General features: G+C 43.1%; 1 protein-coding gene across 2 annotated transcripts in view; it reads right to left on the bottom strand.

Annotated features, from left to right (window-relative positions):
• TXNDC15 (thioredoxin domain containing 15) overlaps positions 1–14,605 on the bottom strand; it is a 47,151-nt gene extending 32,546 nt beyond the window's left edge. Inside the window, exons 1-2 of one of the 2 annotated variants that reach the window (XM_069199242.1) lie at positions 14,337–14,605; positions 1,486–1,982 (exon numbers count right to left, since the gene is read on the bottom strand). In XM_069199242.1, coding sequence (XP_069055343.1) covers positions 1,486–1,982; positions 14,337–14,400 — 561 coding nt within the window. In that variant the 5' untranslated portion in view covers positions 14,401–14,605. The remainder of the gene's footprint in view (positions 1–1,485; positions 1,983–14,336) is intronic. The other variant, XM_069199243.1, reaches the window with a different exon arrangement.
• Positions 14,606–27,301: the final 12,696 nt, after the last annotated feature.

The following is a 27,301-nucleotide window of genomic DNA, read 5'->3' on the forward strand; positions in this document are numbered from 1 at the left end:
AAATGTCCAGCAACGTGATGGATTAATATTTTTTCTACGTTCAATTTTTCTCTCCTTTTAAACAAATAACATGATTTCCTTTCCAGGAATCTGGATTACCGTTGGAAAGGATATGATGGATAAACAAAGGCCTTACCAACTGGGCCTACGCTAGAAGTGTCATTTTTAGCAATAAAAATACCATGTGGTCGCAGTGCACGGACAACTGTTATTAGTAGTAATTATATGAAGAGTTCCCTCAACAGCAATTAGATATATCGTCTACAATGCTGAACTATTTTCGGCTCTAGCAAATCTTGCATTAGTAAACTGGTATAGCTCAACTATAATAAGAACAGCAAATGGGTTGATGTCACATAAAATAGTTAATTCTTGCAACAATTGGCTAATTCTGTGTTAACATCGCTTGTAGGGGGGAAATACATTTTGCGCAATAAAAATGAACAACAAAATTACCTATATCCATATAACCCATTAATATCAGCTTAGTAATATACAAAGACAACCATTGGCATGATATTTATGTGATGGTAAAGCTGGAATGCAAAGCGCTCTACACTGTGATAGATCATAACTTTTCACCAACCATGTTTCTTGTAAACAGGTTATAGGGGATTCAGAACTAATATTACTCAAATCGTCCATATTAGGAAAATGTTCCAGCCAAGATATGTTCGAAGAAAACAATTTCTATTAGAGACATGCTGGTGGAATATGTGAATTCAGAGCTTTCGGCAGACTTGACCAGTTATTTTTTTCCTGCTACTGTATTCATTGCATTATGCTCAATCTCCTGTTTTCTAAGGCCATCATTTTCCTTTACATTCAAATTTATACAAAATGGAAGGAGACGGTGAGACGTATGATCTTTTAACAAATCTTAGATGGAACAATCTTTACATCAATACCCATTTTGTGTAATGTTAGATATTCTCTCAAATGTCTAAATCTTCTCAATAGGAAGTGATTGTGGATGTTCCAGGGTGGAGAGAAATGCACACTGGTGCTTAAAATTCTAAGTTTCTCATGTTTATGGGTCTCTACAGGCCTTATGCAGGTAGTTTCTGACCCTAAACATGGTTGCAGATATACACCTATCAAGCAGGAGCAAACATCTTCAAAGAAGGAAAAAGTGTGGAACACCGCCAAAACTGGTGGTGGTGTAGAGAATGGTTTCTTCATTTCCTTTTGAATAAAATAAAGATTTTGATACACAGTACAAATGCATTGATGCATTACGTTTATGGAAGCAAGTTAATATTTATGCAAGTCTCCGCTTACACATCTGCATCTGACACACATTTTCAGGGCTATGGAGGTCAAATTATTGGTAAAATCAAAAAAAGGAAGAAATGTGCTCTGCTGTCCTGTCTTTTCTGTGCACTCCTTCCAGATTATTTCCCAGAGCATCACATAAGGGAAAGTATCATGCAGTCTGTACACTTAGAAATGTTCCTAGTGTAACGGAAAAATAAAGGAACTTACTTGTGAAACATTTAGTATCCGTAACGTGAAGTTGTCTATGTCTGTAATGTTTCTCTCTTCACAGTTCACTTTTGGGGTTTTGGCACTTTCTGTGATGTTCGATTCCTCGGTTTTGGCAGAGCTCACCTGCAAGGATTCAGGTAGTAGATCAGCAATCAAGGGATTTTCTTCTCCTTGAACATCTGCAGCAGTTCTATCAGAAGTACTGATGCTCTCAGGAGCTCGGCATTCATCCCCCTCAATTATGGCTTCACAGGTGCCCTCCTCAGACTCATTCTCATACACATCTCTTGATCCTCCAGGAATCATTGAGAGTGGCAAGTGATACTGACTGCCAAAGTCTGTGCCCAGCATTGCATCTGCCATTTCTGCAGTCTTGTACTGGATGGTTTTGGAAGGCTGACTGTCATCACCCCTGTTACCAGCAACATGGTCCAGGCTGCGAGAGACCTCTATGTCAACTTGTTTTTCAGATGGTGAATCATAACATTCATATCCTGCAAAAAGATAAAAAACAGCATTAGATAGTTACCTTTTCGTAGCTATCGCTACAGATTATATGACAAAAAAGGACAAGACAATAGCCACTGAACAAGGTTTTTTATTTTTACAAAAGTAAGTAAATGGATCTTCAATATCTTTAGGGCCTGGCCCTAACCATTCTGCTGATCCATTTCAAGCCCAATATGTTTGGTTGCCACTATTAAGAGGTTTAATAGATAGTAAGATCTGATTTTTTCGAATGACATTCCCAGATAGCATCTATATGCCATTAATTAAATTTCAGGGTGTTATTTCACCCTTAAGGAAAAACTCAGCAACCAGGTCAAGATGAAACAGAAAAAAACAAAAATGCCTTTTTTTTTTTTTAGAAAGTTTAACAATCGTACTGTTTATTTGGAAATGTCTTCCTTAAAGCATGCATACAGTGCCATAATACATACAGTAAAATGTTTTCAATACAAAATATGTATAACATTTTAGCTGAAAAGGTCCTTAACAGTTGCACCGCTAAACAAGAAAAAATTTAATTAGGCCGCTCTTTTAAATTCAAACTATTATACTTGCAATTAAATTGTTTTGGCTTTATACCATGGGATATCATATGAATCGTGGGCACAACTCTTCCATTACTAACCAGTTGAGAACTATAAATCTTGCAGGACAAAACTGCACTATATTGATCTCAGTATTTTTGCGCTTCACACCCACCGACGCCTTCAAAAGATTTTCAGGTGGATTCCCTCCAATACGCGGAAGACAGTCACCCACACTAGTTTGTCACTAGCAAACTGAACTACGGCAACGCACTCTATGCCAGCATCACCAGGAAACTACAATCAAGACAACAAAGGATCCAGAATGCAGCAGCTAGACTCATCCTGGACACCCCCAGGCACAGCCACATCTCCTCCCACCTCCGAGACCTACACTGGCTCCCAGTCAACAAGCACATCACATACAAACTCCTGATCCACACCTACAAGGCACTACACAACATAGGATCAGCATACCTCAACCACTGCCTCGCATTCTACGTACCCAGACATCTCCATTCTTCCCAGCTCACCCTTGCAGCTGTTCCCAAGATCCAGAAAAGCACAGCAGTTTGAAGATCTCTCTCCTACCTCACAGCTCAAACATGGAACATGCTACTTCTCAAAATCAGGCAGACCGCATCACTGAAGCGGTTCAGGAAGGACCTCAGGACCTGGCTCTTTGATTGAGCAGCACGCCCGCAAATAGTGCCTCAAAACTCTACTGGTGATTAGCCGTGCTTTAGAAATCACGGATTGATTTTTGTGCAACAGTAAAGAATGCAATTAAATAGTGGGTATAACCACATAAAACTTTCTACTAGAAGCAAATTAACCAAAGGTGTTGTGGATCATTATGGATACAGGAGCAGACCAGTGCATTATTGGAGGCAAATTTTGTACAAAATTATTGCAAAGGTAACATGCTCAATCTGAATTTCAGCTACAACTGCGTTCCGGGGATAGAACCTTTTAATCCAACTAACTTTCAGGGTCTGTGGGTCGTTTCACAGAGGTATTTAGAGCCCATACTGGTTTAAAAGACAAAATTAACCTCCTACCCATCTCTATATCTACAGTCATTTTCTTCTATTTAAGGTTTTTCCTTTTACTTCGGGAGGTCGGTTCAAATCAAATATTGCTCAGTCCCAGGTCCAGCAACCCTCCCAACTACAAGAGCTTTACACTCCTGCACCCAATTAATATGGGGCAAATGTTTTCATAAGGCAAAATATTTTAATTGATACCGTAGAGCACTTTGGACTAGACCAAGCAATCTGCATCATCAACAGACGAGCCACAGGGACTCCATCGTCCTTTGGGAAATCAACAAAGTTTCTTTATTGGGATTGTTTCCAAATCATCAATGAAAATCTTGAAGAAAACTGTTTACCACTGCTAGGCAGCCTTGCCTAATAATATTTGGTGCACTGAACTAGAAATTTGAATTCACCTTGGGATACATAAGGCATAGAGGTGCAGAAGTTTTTCATTAATCAGGCTTGCATTCTACTGAACACAGAAGGATGAATGAGTCAAACTTGCTAAGATTGGGACATAAAACATGCAGATCACAACAATGAGCGTATCTATCTTGCCAGCATATATCTTTACCAACAGTAATATAGACCCTGCACCACAGTACCTACCCATCGGATCTAACCCTCAGACCCTCCCAAACACTGCATAGTAACAGAGTTGAACTCATCAACACGGGTCTGCAGCCTTATGACCAGGACTTTCCCAAAAATCTTACCTACTCCCTCTAGATTCAAGATAAGTCAATCATTGTTAGGAAGTTATCCATTTTCATTTTCAAGACTGGAATTATGATTATCTTAAACAGTTGAATTTGTCCTGATGTGATGAATATATTGAACACATTAGCAATGGGTTATAACATCACATTCAGCCATCAGTTAAAGTGGCTGGAGCAGAAGTGTTTTGGAACATAACTCTATAGTTCAGGTTTACCTTAAAGACTAGGATAACCTATATCTACACATATAGAACACTCTGTCACCTCAAAGTGCTTTAGATGATGATTTCAGGAAGAGCTTAGGCCGCTTGTTTAGTATTTTTGACAGAACAATATTTGGCCCAACAAATAAAATGGTCTGTGTAATAAGACATACCTTGATGCAAAAGCCTATAAACATTAATATTTCCCTGTATATATTAGGTGTTATTAAGGGGTACTAATGGACACAAGCAATAACAGCAGCCATAGTGACCACACTATTTGAACGCGGTTAAGTGCATGCAATTACTACTACCAAAAACCTGCTGGTAAGAATCAAATAATAGGGCTAAATAAGGGATCCCATTTTGTTTGGGGAGACAGGTTGTAACCCTGTGAAATCTGAAGGAAATGCTGTATAGACCTCAAGAAAGCTAGGTTTAAAAATGTTTAGGCAACATCACTTACCCATAGAAACTGATACAACTAGGCTAAAGCCACCTTAAGGTAATATGTAAAATAGGTCCATGATATAGAGTTGAGGTTGTCTCAATAAATTATGAGAGACATACAGAAACATAATACAACCTTTTCTGTAATTCTGTTTCATATGACTTCTATACCCAACAGTCAGAAGCTTCCTGGTTTGAGTTCACCTAGAAATAAACCTGGAGTCTGTTGGCATACTTGCTGTCATTGGAGGCTGTAGTTACATATCAGGTCTTTGAGTGTTTGGACATAAAGAGTGATAGCATCTTGAGGAACACAAGTAAAATTCTCTTGGGCTTATGGACTTTAAGTCTGGTTAAATTACTGGTTCGATTGCTGCAGATTTTAGATGTAAAATAACTAACCACACTCTAGCTTTATTCACTTAAAAATAAATATATTATCCCACAGGTTGTCCCCCTAGTGCCAGACTATGACAATTCTCTAGGAGGATCACATGGGTTTGTAGTCAGGCTTCAAGGGAATATGCTCGGCATCGCCACAGATCACCACAGATCTCCTGCTGCATTCAATTGCACCAGTGTGTCGTACCTCATGCATAGTTCCCAATGTGTAAAACACCACCAAGTCTGAAAAGGTTCCCCTTCTTTATCTGTGGTCAACAGACACACTCTTCATGGCAGTGAAACCAATTTGAAAAGGCCATTAGAAACTTCTGTCATTACCTTTAACTCATTCACATCATAGTTTCAACAGGCTCTTGAGAGTCTCAATCATCCAAGGTGCAAACTCAATGCCTTCGTACAAGGCACATTGACATTAATTGCCTGTAGATTTGGGACAGTGATGGATGGATGGTGCTGGAGTGTAAAATCCTTGGTGGCAGAGCTAGCTACCTTTCAATGCCTGCTCATATAACCCTAACATAATTGTATGGGTGAAAATAGACTGTGATGGGCCTCTGGCAAGGAAAGTGGTGCCACAATCCCCCTCTGCCCCATTCTGCTGATTTACAGACTGCCGTGTTCTGGAGGTACCATACAAGAAGAGTACACATGGTACTCTTAATTTATATTGGGCAATTATACATGAATTTAAAGTACAGCATATTGATGTCAGCTTCCTGTCAACTCCTACACTGCTTTTAAAGCCTTATTGGATTGACTGTGGTGTTATGGTAATGTTATCTTCTTAAGCTGACCTAGAAAGGTCCTTCTTGACGCTGTATGGCTGAACTAACCGCAAATGTATGAGGTGCTAACAGAGGCCATGTAATGTGGTCTTGATTACAACTAGAGCACCTGTTTTTATGCTTTTCTATTATATCAGTCTGAATGTATCTAGATTCATTTTTTGCTCCTCTTCTCTGTATTTATCCATATTTATTGAGTGTTCTGTAAAAAAATAAAATAGTGATTCATGTTTTCCACATTTATTTACCCGGTAATGACATGATCATACTTGAGTACCTGTCAGGTTTCAGCCCTATCAGCACTCTTATATATGCCAATTATTGAGTCATATGAAAACATTAGCATTATAGTAAACAAATATGAAAACATATGCTATTATTTGAGGGAATTATTTCTCTTTATTTTTTTTAATTCCTCATGCTGCCAATCTGCAAAGATGTTGTACTCGAAATCATTATTGATAACACCGAGAGGCACTCAGAAAGAAATCCAACTTCCTGAATTTTTCTCTTTTTAAAATTAGGATTGTTAATTATTGTGGAACATTTTTGTACTTGACTGGGAAAAGCCTCAGTCCTCAGAACAGGGATCAAATGCTTAAGGAAAGATGGTACCCAAGAAAGAACAACTGGGATCCAATAAGGTATTTTATCCTTCAAAACATTTTCAGCTATATTAAGGCAGGAGTTTAAACGTTCATTCTTTAATAGTAGTTCAACATTTCAAAACAATTGTTTGTTACACAAGGTTGTTGACTTTTTAGATTATTATATAGTTCTCTGGTGAGTTACGAGCAACGATTTTCAGATTAAAATACAATCTGTTCAGTGCAAACACATATTTCACCCATTTGCTTATACAGCAATGGCACTTTCAGGGCAAGGTGAAGGTAATACACAACAAAACACATATTGTACAGGAAAACTCTTCCACTGCTCTTAGTATGTTGCATAGACCCTGTATAAACATAAGTAGGGTTAGGTAGTACAAGAAGTGAAACGTGGTTCTATCAAACACATATATAAATATAACATATTGGAGATCTTGAAGTGGACATGAACAGCAGGTAGAAAAATGTAATTATGATAGTATAATGGAGAGTATATGCATATGAATACTACTTACATACCCTCTCAGACCTGAAAGTAAGATTTACCAAGTGGGTTAATCTGCTTGATAGTAACGACTCCAAAGTTACAGAGGCAAAAGTGTCTTGTCATGTTTAACTCACTTACTAATTAACCCTAGTTATGCACAAGTCTAAAAACGTCTCATTCGGTCTGTCTCAATCAAGTTTGCAGAATGGTTCGCACACCCAATGGTTGGATGTCTGTTAAAATGTCTACAGTGGAAGTACAAGTTTGGACTGTCCGTGTACAAATAATGTCAAGTCGTCTGAGACATCTTCGAGTGGGTGAGATATCAAGTTAGCCCACGTTTAATATGCATTAGTATACGTTAGCTCTCTGTTCAGTTTCTTATTATATGGCTTGAGACTAAGCATCTCACTGAAACCTTGGAAACAGGTAGGGTCAATTCGAGTTTCAAGAGTTAAATGAAGGATATAAGAAAAATGTGTGCTAAAAGGAACCGTCAGGAAAGGTCAACGTCTAATGTATTCACATACGTATAAAATCCTGGAGTCTGGACGTCGGGAGACTTCTTCAGTACATAGGTGACATCCTGGAGTAGCATACCTGTGATGAAACACGTACTGGTGGTGAACTGATTAGCTGTCTCCCAAAATATGTAAATTGTTTAATCAATGTGTAAACACTGGACGATTTAACATCATTACTTCTCCTGTGATAGAGGTGATAATTAACGTTTTACAGGTCTGGAGCTTTGTCATTCAGCTAATAGTCACTGGCCTTCTGGGTACTAGAAGGATTTTACAAAATTAGTACTTAGATAGAAATATGTAACTAAAGTCTTATTGATAATTAAGGGGAGTTGATTGCAATGACAGATCGACGAAAACACGCATTAGCTTTCATGTGAAATGTATACCTATAAATATGGTTCTTCTGCGTAGTAGCAATAAATCTCACTTTGCAGGATTTGGTACATCCTTTTTCTTTTCTTGAACAGACAACCAAATGAGTGTACGTTTTAAAATGGTATACATGAATGGTAAGACCTTACAAAGACCATTCTGCCATAACTGATGCTAAGCAAATTTTGACTGCAGGCTTGCTATGAAGATCTTTTAAGATATTCAAAAACATTTACGTGAGCAGAGCTAAAACTCAAGAAAAAAGAGAAATGTTTTGAAATACATTAGCAAGCTTTCACCATTGAAAGAACAAAGTCATATTTGCTGATCTCAGAACTCTAGCAGAAGCAAACATCTGTCAAGAACTTTTGTAGGAAAGTACCCTTTTTTTCTGCCTAAAATCAGTATGCTTAGACTTTTTTCACTGGGCTCCTGCTCACCAGGACCACAGTGATTGTGCTCTATCCCTATAAATTTGGTTGCCTAGGACTTGTACACTCCACAATCAGCATACCGGTGCTTCCTTATAAGTCCCTAGTATATGGTAATTAGGTACCCAGAGCACTGGGGCACCAGGGTTCCCCATGGGCTGTAGCATGCATTGTGCCACCCATGGGAGCCCATACAAAATTTGTCTGCAGGCTTGCCATTGCAGCCTGCGTGAAAAGGTGCATGCACCCTTTCACCACAGGTCACTGTAAGTCACCCATATGGAAGGCCCTCCTAAGCCAGAGGACAGGATGCAGGTCTCTGTGGTTGAGGGCACACATGCATAAGCAGAGGTGCCCGTGTGAACTCCAGTTCCATTGCACTAGACTTCTGAAGTGCAAGGAAGCCATTTTGCCTGTGTACTGGATACAGGTCTTTGCCTGTTTCCAGCTACAGAATGGTATCTCCGAACCTGAGCATGTTTGGTAACAAACATGTCGGAATCATACCCCAATACTGTTGCCAGTATTGGTTGTATGATTCCATGCACTCTAGGGGCTCCTTAGAGGACCCCTCAGTATTGCTCCTACTAGTCTTTCAGGGTTTTCCAGGCAGCCTGCGCTCCTGCCACCCCTCACACAGGTTTATGACCTCCTGCTGCTTGACCAGCTCAAGCAGGAGAAGACAGAACAAAGGATTTCCTGTGGGAGAAGGAAGCAACACCCTCTCCCTTAGAAATAGGTGTTACGAGGCTGAGGAGGGGTAGCCTCCCCAAACCACCGGTTTGCTTTGAAGGCACATTTGGTGCCCTCCTTGCATAAACCAGTTTGCACCAGCCCAGGGACCCCAGTCCCTGCTCTAGCGCGAAACTGGACAAAAGAACCGTTGACAGTGCCCAGAACTCCACCAGGGGGGCACCTGATTCTGCCATCTTGAAACCAAGATGTGGAGAGGCCCCTGGGAGCTCCTGAGTGACCAGGTCAGGCAGGTGAAATCACAGCCCCCTCCTGATAGGTGGTCACCTTGCTAGGTGACCAACCCCGCTTTTAGGGCTATTTAGGGACTCCCTTGCGGGTGGGTCCTCAGATTCGATGTGCAAATCTCCACCAGGACTCCTGTGCATCGTTTATTTCAACTTCTGGCCACTGGAACCACAACTGGACTCTTCAAGAACCAACAAAGCTGCAACTTCGGCTACGACTTCGCTTTGCAACATTGTTTCTCCAGCTCCTTCCAATAACTTCAATATTTCCCTGGCTGTGCATCATTTGGGGTCGACAACGCTTCAGCACGCACCAAAAAGCAAAAAGGAATCTCCCTTGGGATGAGGGAGTCACTTCCCGGCATCTGCAGGCACCTACAGCAATGACATCCAGCTGTGTGGATCTGCTCTCCTCTGGAACTGCGTGGATCCTGCATCAGAGGTGGTGGTCTGGAATGGTCCCCTTGGTCCTCCCTGACATCTATCCAACTTGGGAGAGGGTGAGCCCTTGCCTCTCCTTGCAGGACAGTACCCCTGTGCACCGTGACTCTTGCAGCTACCAAGGCTTGTCCTGCTCCAAGGGATCTTCAGGCTCCGACTACCCACGGCCCTCTGCACTTCTTCCTGCCAAGTGTAGTCTCCTCTCTTCTGCTCCAGAGACGTGGGACTCCTCTTCACGTGTGCTGACTTGGCCTCACTGCCACTTTCTGTGCCTGCTGCCAGTGGGTTGCCTGTGGGCGTTGCGAGTGCTTCTGTTGGCTCTCTCGACTGCTGAGGGTCACCCCGGACTCCCCTCCAAGGGTTGAGTCCCCTGGGCCTTGCTGGTCCTCTTAAACCTTGCAGCTCTTCTTTTGCTCCTCTTGCATTTACCAAAGCTTGTTGGTGGTTCTCCAACACCACTGACCATCTGCAACCCGACAATCAACGTGGGACACCATCTGCACCGCTTCAAGAACCCCTCTTCAGCTCTTGGGCTCCACAGGTGGTCGTCTTCTTCCCCAGTTGACCTGGTTCTTCATCCACAGAAGGGTGGGTAGTAGCTTCTGCCCCCACTGGACACTCCATCATGGACTGGACTCTATTCCCTTACTTTGCAGGTCCTCTTCCTTCACAATCTACTGCTGGCTTCTTCTAGGCTGGTCCTGTGCACAATCCCTTTTCTAAGTACTCCTGTTAGTCCTTTGGAAGACCAGGTACTTACCTCTGCTCTCCTGGTTGCTGGGGTCACTTAGGTACTCACCTCTTGAGCTTCCTTGTTCTTCCAGCACCCCTCTAACAACTCCACATCCTTGGGTGGGGGACTATATCTCACATTCCACTTTGTAAGTATATGGTTTGGCCCTCCCGTAGGGCCCTTACTATTTTCACTCATGATAATTGGTATTGCCAATGCTTGTTGTTTCTATGCTAATTTCCGATTGCTATTGTATATATATCTAGTGTGTACTTACCTCCAGTTGGGGGGACTGCCTACAATTAATCTAGTTTAGTTTTACTATAACAAAGTACCTTTGTTTTTGTAACACTGTGTGGCTCTTTCATGTGTGATAGGTTGTTGTGTGACTATAGTTGTATTGCATAAGGTTTGCTTGTTTCCTAGATAAGTCTTGGCTGCTCATCCACAGCTACCTCTGGAGAGCCCTGGCTTCCTAGAAACTGCCTACACTTCACTAATAGGGGATACCTGGAACTGGTATAAAGTGACAACACCATGGGTGTCCACCACACATCAGGCCAGCTTCCTACAACTTTCTACATTCAGGGATGTGTGTAGCATGTGTAATTATTCAGGATACAGGTGTCTCTGCCTGTATATGTCTAGTAGCAAGACAAGAATACTGTCTAGGTTCTAGTTCCCCTGAAAGGCAGGGCAAAGGAATGTTGAGTGAACTCCTGATCGTGCTTCCCGAGGCGCCATCAGGTTGTGAGTACTGAGCCTCAAATAAAGTTGCTAGTGTTCCTTCAAGGCCGGAGTGCTCATAATGTAGATATCAAGACTGCTGGTTCCAAGTGAAGCAGCACATAGCTCTGTCAGTTCTAGAAGGATTACGGTTGCATAGCTACTTCACAAATCAATCTTGTCAGTGAGTAAACATTTTCATAAAACAATAAAACAAGAAACCCTTGACACAAAACACAGTTGGCTCCTGCTAAAAGCTAAATTGATGGAACCATAGCAACTAGGATTAGACCTGTGTCCTCACAAAATGAAAATTGAAGATGTTCTCATTTCACTTGATAGTTGGAGGTGACTTCAAGGGTACACCAGACGCTCCCTTTATGACCCCCAGGACACAATGGGCTGCTTGGGTGGGCCCCTGGACGATGACAACTGAGGGAGCACCTAATGGCCCCCAGGATACTGGCCATTTCCTCTTGCATCCATCTCATCCAATCTTATTATCTGCATACTACTTACCTTATCTTTCAAAGACTATGGCAGGTAGAACAGCATCTCACTGCATATTGGTTCCCATGCCCAGCGGCAGAAGGGAATGAGACTGCCCTGCTATCAAATTACATAGGTAAAGGATATTTGACATCCTATTGATGGCCCTTGTGTGCCCCACTGAAATTTTGCCACGAATTGCCTCGCTGGGTCACCAGGAAGAATTCAGGGAGGGGTTGATGGGCACCAACACTTTCTTGGCAAAAACACTGAGGATCTAGAACTCCACTCACCCTAGGAAGCATGGAGCACAGACTTTGGTGAAAACTCAGTGGGAGAGAGCAGAGGTGATACTTATAGTCATGTTCTGGGCAATAAGATCATGATCCCCTCTCCTATAGTGTCTGCAGACTTGTCCTCCCTGGATTCTCCCAAAAATTCTGACAGCCTTCAAGACTCCTTGCCTTTAACATCTACGTGTCATTTTTTCAGCTTGGAGGTTTAAAGGGCGAACCTCTTAAGTAAAGGTCGCTCAGCAGCATTGGTCACAACCATTCAGAGGTCCCGATGGACTTCAACTCTCAAAGCCTACTCTAGAAATTAAATATTTTTCACAAATGGTGTTCCTAGCCTGATTTCTTGGCTTCTTCCCGTCCTTTTCAGCAGTTTTTGGTGGAAGGCTTACAACTTAATTCTTCTCTCTCTAAAGTCTCATTGGTTCTCTATCAAAGTTTTTAGAATTTTAGAGTTAGCTGAACCTCAAGATGAAATTGATGCTCTGATTAGCAGAGTCTATACGAATGTCTATTTCGAGACCAATGGTGAAGTCCTCTCCTAATTGGGATTTTCCCACTCTTCTCAGGAATTTACAAACTACTGCTTTTGAAATTCCATAGTAAGTTTCTTTGACATTTCTCTCCTATAAAGTTATTTTTCTGGTGCCCATCACTTCTGCACAAGGGATTGAGGAACTTTCTCCTTTACTATATTGTCTTTTTTTCCCTCAGATTTTTTACAGATGGGGTCATTCTCCGTCCAGATCCTTCTTTTCTACCTAAGGTCAACTCTTCTGTTCATGTTTTCCAAGAGGTGATTCGCCCTTCTTTCTTTCCCTCTCCTTACTCAGAGGAGGAAAAGGCTCTTTAACCTTTGTATGTTAAACGTGCTCTTTCCATTTATCTTAACAGGTCTCTAGCGGTCAGGAAGAGAGATCAACGTTTTGTGACTTTTGAGCAAGCAGGTCAAGGCAGGATTGCAAATAGAGCCATATTTAGTAGGAGGTGTAAGGATACGACCATGCAGACCCAGCATGGACTTCTGGAGGTGATTTGATTCAAGGACCATCTACCAGCAGTGCGGATGCCTCCAGGGTGGAGCTCCAGGGGTTTTCTCTCCCTCCGATTCGTAGAATGGCCACTTGGTCTTCAGACTCTACATATGTGAAACATTGCAGTAAGAATAATGGTCTGGAGTGTACTAAAAAGTTTGGTTTTGAAGTACTAGCCTCAGGTCTTGAGTGAATTACTTTGGTTTAACTTTTATTGGTTTCACAGCGTCAGTGTGCATTACATCACTGGGTGTGCATCCTTTGAAGTGTAATGTGTTTTTTATCAAAGGACTATAATTTGGTATGTCTCGTTGTGTAATGACTGAGACGCAGCTGAGTAGGACTAAGAGTAATGAAGATTACCGGTTAGTAATCGAAGTATTCTAAAAATTGCAAACCTCTGATACGATGCACAACCTTTAATTGTAAATGTATTATTTTGCAATCAAACAAATATATCTTTCCATATCATCAGTGAAGTGTGTAGTTGGACCAAATATTTTATATGCAGTTAAGGGTAGGTCAGAGAGCACCAAAAAGTTACAGGACAACTAGCTATTTGTGACCTTTGTCCTCGGGCTCACCCCAATTGTATTCCACTGACCATAAACCATTCATAAGCCACACACAAATACTGTCTCGCAGGAAGTACAATTAAAAGTAATGCCAAAATAGACCAGATACAGACGGTGCAGCTGCCAAGTTGGTGGTGCATCGCCGAGAATGCAGATGCCGCCAACGGTCGTAATTGCCCTGATGCCAGGAGGCAGAGAGCTCTACCGGACTTCAAGTGACCTTATCACCCTGTTCAAAACACTCCTGGGCTGATGACGGACCAGCCAGGAGACTGGCAGCGCTATCATCTTACTGGTGCCGCAGTCAACCTGCCGTTGTTACACTTTCTACTCTTTTGGAACACATCCCTATTTGATCATAATGACCCCGCTACACTCAAGGATACCCTGCGTGGCTGACTTGCCCGGTCAGGTTGAATAAGATCTCCCGTGGATTACTGTGCCCGTGTTCTTCTTCGGTCAATGCCACCAACCCGGTGGGTGACTCACACACATTGCTTTACCCTCACTTACCTGGGGCCCTGGCAAAGAGGACACAAAGGCTGCAGAGAATGGCCTGACATAACAAGGGCCCCATTATCACGCTGCACGTAGTCGCTCCATGCAAGAGCTATGCTCTAGCTGCGCTACCGCGCGATTCCACTGTCTCCACTCAGCCTCCGCTGACACTAGATCACGCTGCAGGAAGAAACTGGGTGATGTTTCTGGTTACGCGATGACGTCGCTGTTCCCAGTGTATTACCAGCAACACCGTGCATCACAATACCTCACTACGCATGTGCGAGATCGGCTGTGTCATTCGTCGCTTGGGAAGGAAATGCTGCACTGAAGGCCTCGCAACTACTGCTGGGCTCATAAATACTAGACCGCCGACGATCGAAAGTAGCTCTGCAGTCATCGTCCATGTTTGGTGTGGATCCACATTCACCGTTGTAAAGGAAGAATTTAAGCGTTTGGGATTTTCAAGAAATGTGGCTGCAACCGATCGCTGAGATCAATTAGACTTATTTTGTCCAGTTTTTTTTTCACGAACAAAATCAGATCTTAATATTGAAAAACGTAATGTGCTTAAAACCTACTTCAGTGGTCGTGCGTGATAACAAGTGACATAATAATAGAATGACATACATGCCAACATTGTAGAGCAGGCAAGTGGGAGATTTGAACAAGCATTTGCAATGCAATGGATCTCGCGTATTTCAAACAAGTTAATTGTCATGTTTTGACAACAGCACCCACGAGCAAAAAACAGAAAAAAATATGATTAAAAACTGATTAATGACAACTTAACCAAATAAAGTTAGTGTAAAAAATACAACTTTGCAATCTTGTGCCTGCTGGGCACGTTTTCGCCAGTCAAAAGCCTTCTGTTTGCGGGGCATTAGAAGTTAGAGCAAAATAGTACCTCAATCACGTGGGGAGCAGCGGACGAGCACTAATTAAGTTGAAATCAATTCTATTTCAGGACTGGAGACGAGGATTATGCAATCCTTTCTCCACTTTTATTACAATCAGCAAGTTCCAAGTTCAACAATCATAAACATTCAAAACTTCAAGTCCCATGATGCTAAGTGCATAACCATGACAACTAATAAACCAATCCACTGTCCGTATTAATGTGCATATAAATGGTAGATGGGAGCAGTCCTTCCTCTTTCTTCACTGCTGCCTGTCAGTCATTGCTACTTCTCGTTTTTCACGGGGGTGTTCTGGTATTGTGCGTGACGCTGTTTGCTTCTTGACATTGTTGACATTCCTGTCATTCCTGCTGTCAGTATATGTGCGGTAGGCTGTGTCGTTCTGCACTGCTAGGGGTGCACTTGCGCGCTGTTATACGATCAGTAGGATTGTTTCCGCACTTCGGGCGCTGCTTTCTACCACATGCCTTGACGAATTAGGAGGCTGTAAAGAAGAGTGCCACGCAAACCAACAAATGGTGAGCGAAAGGGTGGGCTCCAAGCCCTTTACTAATCACAACAGCCTCTTGCATACTAGACGCTCACTCACAGGCTAGACCCTAAAAAAGTAGAGAGGAGAATGTAATTTCCCCATTGACTTAGAATGAAGCAGACGCAATCTGTCTGAATCTGTCTATCGCCATGTATGGTGAAAATCAGCATTGTATTTTTGGCAGTTTGATAACATAGCGCAAACGAAAATAGAGTTCTAAACTCTTCTTTTTTTGTATGTGCTATGTAAAACTGCCAAAAATGTAATGTCGAGGCCTGTCACACCCTCTAATCTCCCCCTCCAAGAATTAAGAGCAAAGGGTTCTAGCTCACAATCACCTACATGCCAATAGACCCCGATTCATGGGTAGACTCACGATTTTTTAACCCAAAATGACTTTATTTTGGCTGTCTCCCACCTGAAATTGCCTCTGCTGCAATAGAAGTCATTTGGGGAAATACATGCTCCTGAATATCTTTTTTAATTCTCCCACTTTCCTCTTCTAAAATGTTGGCATGCATGTGATCAGCCCCGGAAAGTACCACATATCAGAGGTTAGTTAGACTAACGCATTTTAATGCTGTCCGCATCAATGCATTAAAATGCTTTAGTCACGCATAGATAGCTCCCTGACACACTTTGGGGTCGAGGAGTCCTCCAAAAACAGCATTATGATAGGACATAATATCTGCATTGCCAAGCTACCTGCAAATCAATTCACCTCGCCGGCGGACTTGTTGTTATAGTGACCCGGGAGTGGGATACATTTATTGTTTATCATGCTGCAAAAACAGATTTCCCTCTCTGAGACACAAGTGTTCCTTCTGGATCTTCTGGTGCGAGCAGGACTGCTAAAGACAGTGAATGAGGGTGTGTTTCCGCTAGCCTGTGACTGCTGCGGCCAACTGCTATGTGTAAAAAATGTATTGCGATGTGTGTTGTTTACATATAAAATATTCATATATTTAGGCCACTGCTGCTTGCCAGCCAGATTGAGATACTCCAGAGCGAGGGGAGGACAGCTTCCTGTGACTCTCCGTCCACTTGAACCCAGCCTAGAACTGCCACCTACTGTTGCTTTTGCCCCCTGCCCAGCCTGGTACAAGTTCCAGCCCCAAGACTCCTCGCACTTCAAGAGAAAGGAAAGATACAAAGTCTCTTGTAAAGCACTCTTTGGGTAATGTCTGAGCAAGTTAAATATGCATAAATAATAAATAAATAAAATTAGGTAATATCACCCATCTGTCACTTCTTGGGAAGTCAGGGTGAAGTGGTTGGTGGGCATTGGCCTCCCCTCTCAGTGACCTTAAGCTGTGATGGGTGTCCCCTGCCCCTAAATGTCGAGGGGATTGTGCACAAGAAAGGAAGTGATTATGTATCATATCCTTAGTAGAACTTTAATGCTTTTCAGTGGGGACAGGAACCTGATAAAACATTAGTTTGATCACAAAATAGCCCCTTTCTGAGTGTTCTAATTTTTGGCATTTATGGAATTAAGGCAAAGACATAGGGCCTGATTACAATTTTGGAGGAGGTGTTAATCCGTCCCAAAAGTGACGGTAAAGTGACGGATATACCACCAGCCGTGGTATTACGAGTCCATTATATCCTATGGAACTCGTAGTACGGCTGGTGGTATATCCGTCACATTTGGGACGGATTAACACCTCCTCCAAAGTTGTAATCAGGCCCATAATGTTATATGCCCAAGAAAACACCATTTATTCATGTGACCAAGGCTGGATGATACAACTAGAGCCTTCTGGTTTCTCAGCCCACAGGTACCATTTAGAACATATGTACATTCTCTTGAAAGTGAGCCTGGATTGTCACTCCAAAGTCAGGCAGTCGCAGCTGGGGTTCGGGCAAAGTGACAGGGTGGCAAAAAAAATAATAACTTACCTGAATGCTTGCTGCATCGCTGCTCTTCTGGTTCCAGTGCAGGCACATGCTCCCAGACTGCCCTGTGGCCAATCCTAATGGTGCTCTCATGCTGCTGGCAGCATGGACACAGCATCAGAACTGGCCTGAGCGCCGTCGATGTCTGCTGTTTCCAACCTGGCAATGCCACTCGGGTTGGAGATAGCTCAGTGCACATGTCGGTTTGGCCATCCTCAGATGGCCAGCCGAACCCTCATGCGCACTGACAACAGAGCACCTACCACTCCCCCTCGTGCCAGTCATCTTCATGGCCTTGGCCCCTAGACTCAACGCTATGAAGAAAAATAAAACACTTATAAACATGCTTTATCATCATTTTATTATTCAAGTTTTGCAGCTGCTTCTCCTGGCATGGAGAGTGACACTCCCCTGCCATACTGGATGAGCCACATCGGAAATCAGGACAGCCTGCGATTTCAAGGCAGAAGGCAAGAACGAATCTTATCCCTTCGGTCACTTCAACAAAACCTATTCTTATGCTTGCTTAACATAATTTGTCTTGCCCTAAATTTCTTAAGTCTCTAATTCCAAGCGCTCTAGATTTCTTCAGTTAAGGGTCCCAGGAAAGAGTGAGGTAAAGTTATGTGGCTGAGATCACATTGTGCATTCAAGTGAGAACGCCAGGATAAGAAGTGGTATACCATCCTGGTTCTGCCCTACCACATGCGTATTAGAAAAATAAACTGTGTTTTACTACTTATTGGAAGTTAGCCGATGTCAGCAGTGGGCATATAGACAGCTTACCACTCACCCAGCAATTCACAATATGAAAGCCCTCATCTTAACCCTCTATCTGCCCCCCTGGATGCTCCCTCTAGATTTGGATGGAAAACCAACTCCCTCTGCTCATCCCCTCCAGCAACCCCCACATTGAGTAGGTACCAGGAAGAAGAGCAAATCCAGACAACGCCGTCCCATCCGAAGAGAGAGAACAGGGAGGTACTGCACAGTAGCATGGTTTCAGATAGCAAGTGCAGTAATAAAACTTAATTTATATTTCAGAAAATACAAATTCCTTTTTCAAACAGAATATATTTTAAATCCAAACAACCAGCTTGGGGTGACTTTTTTCACGTGTCCTTTCCAGTCTATTCCCCATTTGTTAGAAATGGGATCTCTAGTTGGCAGAGGTATACACCCTTGTCCAAATAGGGACCACAATCCTAGTCAGGGTAAGTCACACACAATCCAAATTATCCTGTGCCCACCCTCTGGAGTTTGGCCCTGAGCAGTCAGGCTTAATTTAGAAGGCAATGTGTAAAGTATGTGTGCATTAAATCATGCAATAACACAGTGAAAACACCACAAAAAAACACACCACACAGGTTTAGAAAAATATAAAATATTTATATGAGTAACTGTTGTGTAGCCATTTTAAGTATAGCTCCATGCACGTTAGTTTAATATCCTAGGCCGCTGTGCACCTTGACTATATATATTTTATTCAGCTTCACACTGTTATTTTTACAATAACCAGTTTTACGGTCTTGTTTTCATTTCTTCTATCAAACTGGTTACCTTAGTTCAGCACTGTGTTCTCAAACAATGCATTCTTGATCGCTCTATGGTTCAGTCAAGGCTACAGTCTGGTACATTGCCGGTAAACGTGGTAGAAGTTTAGTCTCCAACATTCGTAGAAAATACACATCCTTACGTAGGGACATTTTCCTAGAACATCTGCTGTGTTAGTTATAAAAACACTTTCTATTCCTAGCACACGTCAAGAGGGAGATTCCAGCCAGGGAACCACAACTGTATGCTGAATGCCCCGTTGCAGATGCTGACGCGGATTGTAGGCCTTTGCTCAGGTATGAGGGTTGATGTCCTCCTGAGGGAACCTGAAAGGGAGGCTTAGAGCTTAACATGCTGTGTTCAAAATATAATTTAGAGAGGGAATAATCCTTTGATTCTAGTGACACTATGATAGCCTTATTCTTGTGTTTCACTCTCATCGTCACTATTTTATTATTACTGTGTTGTGTAGTTCTGGTTATTGCAGCTCACGCTTTGCAATCCAAAATGCAGTCGTTTTATTAAACCAATCTTTAAAACTTATACTGCCTTTATTGTCATTTATATATGAGACCGCAGTGTGTATGAGAGAACTGGTTGTGACCTGAGTGACCACGACTTCCCTATGAAGTACTGATATGTCATGCACTTGGCTGCCCAATTGTCTCTACCGTTTGGGAGAGATGAGACACTGCTAGTTAGCTGGAGCAAAACCCGGATTTGGAGCGACAAGCGTCATCCACTGTGAGTCAGACTCAGTCCCCCACACTGCGGACAATCTTGCTGCTCAAAATCCAGTAGTCTCATTAGGATAATGAGAGCCTACCTGGCATAACTGAAGATCAAAACGATCAAGATTTGATAAGCACTAGTTGAAATATCACTTTTGCAATTATAAGAAGAGTCTTAACTATTTAAAAATCAAGAAATGTTTCTTTTGTGCACCAAGTACCTGTTATGTGTCAAAATTACATGCATGGAGAACACAGAGGAGGAGATGCGTGGAAAAAGGAATTTGTGCATCGGATTTCCAGACACGCACAGACGATGCGTCAATTCTTTCCACGCTGCAAGGACTTTGCATCGATTTCCAGCGTGCAGTCTTGGGTCCTCACTGCGATGCAGAGTATTTTGACGCCCAGGGATGGTGCGTGGAAATCCTTGCCGTGCAGGACGAAGTCACAGGTGCTGTGTCAATCCGGTGGGCGATGCGTCAGAGTTTCTGTCACACGTCAGGCTCTGGGTCAATTCTTCACGCAGGAAGTCAGGCTACCTGGTTCCGGATCAGCGATGCGTCAATCCGGTGGCTTGTCCATCGAAGGTCCGGTCACAACTCTGGCGCTGGGCCGATCCCCACTCGGGGAGCCGGGCTGCGTCGTTTTGGGTTGGCGACGTGATTCTTTCACCACTAGGCAGGTTGTGCGTCGATTCCGTCAGGTTGTGCGTTGATTTTTATGCTGCAGGAGTTCCTTTTGCAGACAAGTGTTTTGGGCCCTGAGACTTCAGGAACAGGAGGCAAGCTCAATCCAGGCCCTTGGAGAGCACTTCTCAGCAGAGCCAGAGGCCAGCAAGGCACCAGGGCAACAGGAAAGCAGCAGTCCTTCTCAGCAAAGCAGTCCAGGTGAGTCCTTTGGGCAGTCAAGCAACCCCTCTTGGGAGGTTGCAGGATGTGGTTCAGAGTGTCTGTTCCAGGAAGTGTCTGAGTTGATAGGGTCAGGGACCCAGTTTATATACCCAAAAGTGCCTTTGAAGTGGGGGAGACTTCAAAGAGTGGTTTTGAAGTGCACAAAGCCCCCTTTCAGTACAGGTCTGTCTGCCAGGGTCCCAGTAGGGGGTTTGGCAGTCCTTTGTGTGAGGGCAGGCCACTAGCCTTTGAAATATAAGTGTCAAGCCCCTCCACCCTTCCAGCCCAGGAAGACCCATTCTGTATGCAGATGTGTGCAAGTGTGATTGAGCATCCTGTGTTTGTGGTTGTCTGGGTGAAATGCACAAGGGAGCTGTCAACCAGCCCAGCCCAGACGTGGATTGGAGATATTCTGTAAGGCACAGATGGATTTTTAGTGCAGAGAAATGCTCACTTTCTAAAAGTGACATTTCTAAAATAGCAATATAAATCCAACCTCACCAGTCAGCAAGAGTTTGTATTATCACTCTGGCCATACTAAATATGACCTATTTAGCCCTTTCTGATCAGAATCTACCACTCAAACAGTATATGAGGGTAGCCCTAATGTCAGCCTATGAAAGGAGCAGGCCTCACAGCAGTGGAAAACGAATTTAGGAGTTTTCAACTACGAGGGCATATAAAACACACAGGTATGTCCTGCCTTTTACTTACACAGCACCCTGCCCTATGGGTTATCCAGGGCCTACCTTGGGGTGACTTATATGTAGAAAAAGGTGAGTTTAAGGCTTGGCACTTACTTTTAAATGCCAAGTCGAAGTGGCAGTGAGACTGCACACACAGGTCATGCAATGGCAAGCCTGAGACATGGTTAAGGGTCTACTTATGTGAAAGGCTCAGCCAGTGCTGCAGGCCCACTAGTAGCATTCGATCTAAAGGCTTTGGGCACATGTAGTGCACTTTACTAGGGACTTACAAGTAGATCAAATATGCCAATTGGTTATGAACCAATGTTACCATGTTTTAAGGGAGAGAGCATATGCACTTTAGCACTGGTTACCAGTGGTAAGGTGCGCAGAGTCCTAAAACCAGCAAAAAAAATTAGGAAAGCAGGCAAAAAGTTGGGGGTGACCACCACAAGGCTGTCAGGTCTAACATGTGTCCACTCCAGCTGAAACCTTTGGGAGCTCTCAACGCTAAGGTGGAAGTATCTGGAGAGACCATCAGCATTGGGGTGGTCAGTCCCCGGGCGATGCTCCTCTGTAAAGTCCATCCCCTATAGGGAAATGGACCACCTCAAGAGTTTAGGATTTTCACCCCTCATCTCCATGAGCCGTCTGAGGGTGTCACGTGGGCTCTCATTATCCTAAATGAGACTACTGGATTTCTAGGCAGCAGGATCGATAACGGTGTGGGGGACTGAGTCTGACCCACGTGTAAGGAACTCTGTCACCCTATATCCGGTTTTTGCTCCGGCTAACTAGCAGTGCCTCATTTCTCCCACGAGGAAGAAATGATTTGGCAGCCAAGCGCATGACATCTTTGGAACTTCTCAGGGAAGTCGTGGTCACTCAGATCCAAACCAACTCTCTCATTTACAATATGATCTCATATACAAATGACAAAGACAGTATAAGTTTTATATAATGTTTTAATAAAACGACTGTATTTTAGATATTAAGGCGTGAGCCGCGATAACTAGAACAATACAACACAGTAGGATTGTCACCAAGAGAGTAAAACATAAGAACAAAGCTATCATAGTGCCTAACAGTTTCTACTCTCCCTCTGCTTGTTCTATTTTAGAGCACAGCATGTTAAGCTTCTAACTTGCCTTTCAGAATCACTGGGGAGACATCAGCCCTCATACCTGAGCAAAGGCCTGTGATCTTGGTTCAGCATCTGCAACGAGGCAGTCAGCGTCTAGTTGTGGTTCCCTGGTCGGAATCTCCCTCTTGCGTGTATTGGGACAAGGAAGTGATTTTATAACTAACATGTCATCGTGATCACAAAATGTCCCTATGCAGGAATGCCAAATTTAAACTCCTACCACGTCTATCGGCAATGTACCAGACTGTATCCTTGACTGAAGCACAGAGTGAATATGTTATGGAGAACTCCAGTGCTGAAGTAGGCAAAACAGTGTGATATGAATAAAAAACAACACAATGGAGAGCTGGCTATTTGAAAAATAACAGTACGAAGCCTAATAAAAAGCATTTAGAGCAAAGTGCAACGAGGCTCTAAGCTGTCAGCAAATGAATAAAATATATTCAGGGCAAAGTGCACAAAGGCCTAAAGCCTGAAGCTAATGCGCAAAGAATACGTAAAACTAACCACACTACACCCTCCCCTTGTCGGTAGCAAGTGGTTCCAATAATATAAAAGTATGCCCCAAATATATACAATATATAAAATCATATATTTCGACAAGGTCAGAAGACAATTAAGTCATAAGTTTAGGAAACATGTGACCATAAAGCCAAATTCAATATAGTGTCAATTTTGCAAAAGAGAGAAGAAAAAAAATCCAATCGTCAGACAGAAGCAATAGAACGTAGGAGCTCCTCCACTTCGATATATGTCAATATCGGAAGATCCACGCCACAAAGTACCATGGAGCAGGTGTGTTCCAAAGCTCCAAAACCATTCAGGGCGGCACCCCGTGCAGGGCCTATGAAAGAGACAATACCATCTTCCTCCAGGAAGGGAATCTCATAAACCGCCTCACGAAGCAAGCGCAACCGTAGTGCACAAGTCTGGGAATGAGCCCTAATCGGGAACATCAACAGATCAGGATCGACCACCAGAGGGCGCTGCAGTGAGAGACAGAGAGCCAGTGCATGTTCAAACGAGCACCAAAGGCACCGAAACACGGGTTGCACACAATCCAAAACCGGTCTGAATGACAGAGACCAGTCACACTCCAAATGTCCCAGAAGTGTTGCTCCAAAATGCTGCATCATGCGCTTACGACACAGCTGCGCTGACGGGAGCAGCAATATAGGATTTCGTCGTGACGGGACAGCCATTGCGAAAAAATAGCAACAACAGCAGGACCCCAGCCAATAAAGCCAAAGTAATCGGGAAACCCCCAAAAATGCTTCCGAAAATAGAGTGTATAGCCGAAGGTATCAAACCGAATATGGAAGAGAAGGTGTGAGCAAAACCAACACCAACGGCTTTGAAAAAATGTGCAATACCAGCAGTGCTGAATGCATTAAATATACGTCCCACAAGTTCACCGAAGTGACTTGGAAAGTTAGTATTCAAAAGGGACTGTATCTCCGCCGATGACCTTGCCACCTGAAGTGCGTAGGTCTCGCTAGCAGATGTAAGGGCCACATGCTTTTGAAACAATAAAGCTTTTAGCCGACTCAACTTGTCGAAATTAACCTTGGAAGTAGCAATATGAGGCCAGATGTCCGCTACCTCCCTAATTTGAGTGGGGGGAAACAACACATTCCCGCAGCACGTAACGGCCTTGTTGACAACGACAACGTAAACCATTCCGGCACGCATGCCACAGCAGCGTTCGCTGTTAAGAACAATGTAACTGCCGTTAGAAAGCACCTGGAAAGTGTTCTTAATAACCGGGACTGGAACTCCTTTCAGATAACAAGCTAAGTTAGCAATTGAAGCGTTACACGCTCCGTGCAAGGACAGCTGTTTACAAACCATGGAATGACTGACAGAAGCTTCGCATTCGCTGCCGCTAAGAAAAACCTCCCTCAAACCATTAACACATCTGTATTGAAAGGGAAGCTCCCACACCTCGTGTATGTAACTGTCTCCCAATAGTTCATATCTACCCACCGGAATGTGCCTCAAACAAGAAGTAAATTGCAGAGTGGAGATAGGCAGATTAATAACCCCATGAATCAACCATTCAGCTGACGGAATCTCAGCCACCGTGAAAGGCAGTTTCACCAATTCCTCAGTAAAAAAAGAATTTGGTCCTTCTTATCGAGCACCTGTCCCTGTGTTGGGGGTAAGGGGCACGAGAACTGTGATTTTACCGCCGCTGCGAGGGGCCAAAGGAAATTGCTTTGTTTCCATTGATAATGTCAAGTTACAACATGTGGCCAATTCTGCACAGCAGACCAAGAGGGACATCCAGTAGTTCCGGAATCCCTCTCACTACTGGGGAAGAAGTCCTGCTTCAGGTGATTTACACCGACACTGTTTCCTCTCCGAGCTTGGGGAGGGTGGATGATGATCTTGCGATTGTTCCACAGACGACGATTAATATGGAATCTTTTGATCAAGTTGCTGTACGTTCTACTGATGTTTCTGAACATGTGGTTTATAGCGTGCCAAGGCGAGAGCCTCCATCTGCTTCTTTGTTCACAGTTGCACCTTTTGCTTGAACTGCCTCTGGCTGCTTCAACGACACTGATAATGATGTGTCCGGCTCCTCGTCCTCGATGTCTTCTGTCCAAGGTCCACGTAAGCTGCTGGGTTGGCTTAAACGCACATATTTTGTTTTTCCTTGGAACTATTTGTGGCTTTTTATTGGCCGTGATGACTCTTATATTATGGTTGGGATTTGTGGTTACCTTTTTTCTGGTAATACATGGTCATTTTCTTCCTGATTGATCTGACATTGAGCACGTGGCGACTGTGTTAAAACCGCATTTTTCGTCTCATATGGTTCGAAGAGACTTGTCCAATGTAAACATTTCTGCGATACCGATTCCGGATGGGATTGTGTGGGATAAAGTAATGTTTGATATATATGGTCCCACTGAATTGATTCAAATAACGTATGTCCTCAAGTTATCAATGAATGATATTGTTATACCAGGCATTGTTTCTGATGATTGGGATGTGAAGACAGTAGATGCTATGCTGACAGATTTGCAATATTATACTGTCTATGACGATGAAGATGCTTACCAATTTAGAGATAATCATGGTGACATGTTTTGCTACAACTATTATGGACACCACTTTATTCATAAAGCTAGTAGCCCTAAGTCCATATTTAATTATGTGCAATGGGAACATTGCTCGACTCCCCCACATGGGAGTTCGAAAACGTATTATGATAAATTTGCATATTTTTCTGGGCATAATCAACGTAATGCTAGGTCTTACTATTTTAAAGTTACTCCGTATTCTAATAAGCAAATGTTATTGACCGATAGTAAATTACTGTATTCCAATTTGTTTGTATCTAAACTTTCGGTCGAGGGGTATAAATACTGGTTTAAGACTATTGACTTGAAGTGTTTGGGGTACGAAAAATTGGCAGTTGCAAGGCAGGGACACGTTATTTAGAGCATGTATTATCCCTGTGCAGATGATTTTCCTCAATGACACAGTACAACAGACTAGCTGTTTGGGCTTGGCGACGATTAGGGAGTTGAATTTGCCTAGTATACCTGTCCCTTCCAAATAAAAAAACTGGCAGCACTATGTGAATGCTACTTTTAGTGAATTTACACATTGGGTCCAGAATGGTATGTTTAACACTTCATCGATACATCCGGGCGGGTGGTTATTATGGCCTGTAGACACTAATAAGTGTCATCAACGTTTTGTCACCTCTTCAGGGGGGTTCAGGACTAGTAGGGCAGACCCTCGTTACATTTCACCAGAACATGCTGATATTATAACTACATACAGCGTGGGAAAGCTTTGTCAGCAATGGTTGAAGTCATCCACGCTGGATGCAGTTAAGTCACATCTCACGTTACTGTCTAATGATACTGATTTACAAGATTTTTTGTCAGGTCCCAAAGTGCCACAGAAGAAAAGGTTCTTATACGAAGTGGGACTTGTATGCAATCGGGACTGTCTCACCCTCATTAAAGGTGACATACATAAACCCAACAGCCCCAGGTATCACCCTGATGACTAAATGTGTCTTATTGTCCCGTGTGTGCAAGTGTTTAACTGCAAAGAGATCAGTCTGCAATTCTCGAAGTATGTGTGTATGCTCAATCGTCCAAAATCTACTCGCAAATTTGGGCGAATCAATTCGTATAAGGGTTTTATACGCGTCGCATAATCAGGAATGTAAGTTCTGCCAAAATTCAGAAACCCCAACAATGACTGGAGCTTCCGAACCGTATTAGGAGGCTGCAATAAAGCACATTCCTCCAAAAAATGTGGCGCTAAGCTCTTGCCCTCACTCGACAACTCATATCCCAGGAAAATTACGCTGAGGAAGGCAATCTTTGATTTCGTAAAATTAAACTTATAGTCAATATCAGCAAACCCCACAACAATGCGCGATACACGCCTTAGATGTTGCAGAATCTCATCGTCTGTCAGATATATGTCATCAACATATGATAACGCTTCAGGGTCGAACTCGTGCAGCATTTCAGTCACACGAGCCGAAAACAGTCCTGGGCTATTCTTATACCCCTGAGGCAAACAACAAAAAAAATTCTGAGAGCCAAACGCACTGAAACTGGTATAGTCCCGACTTTCGGGCCCT

The sequence above is a fragment of the Pleurodeles waltl genome, chromosome 7 (genome assembly GCF_031143425.1).
Source record: "Pleurodeles waltl isolate 20211129_DDA chromosome 7, aPleWal1.hap1.20221129, whole genome shotgun sequence".
NCBI lineage: Eukaryota > Metazoa > Chordata > Amphibia > Caudata > Salamandridae > Pleurodeles > Pleurodeles waltl.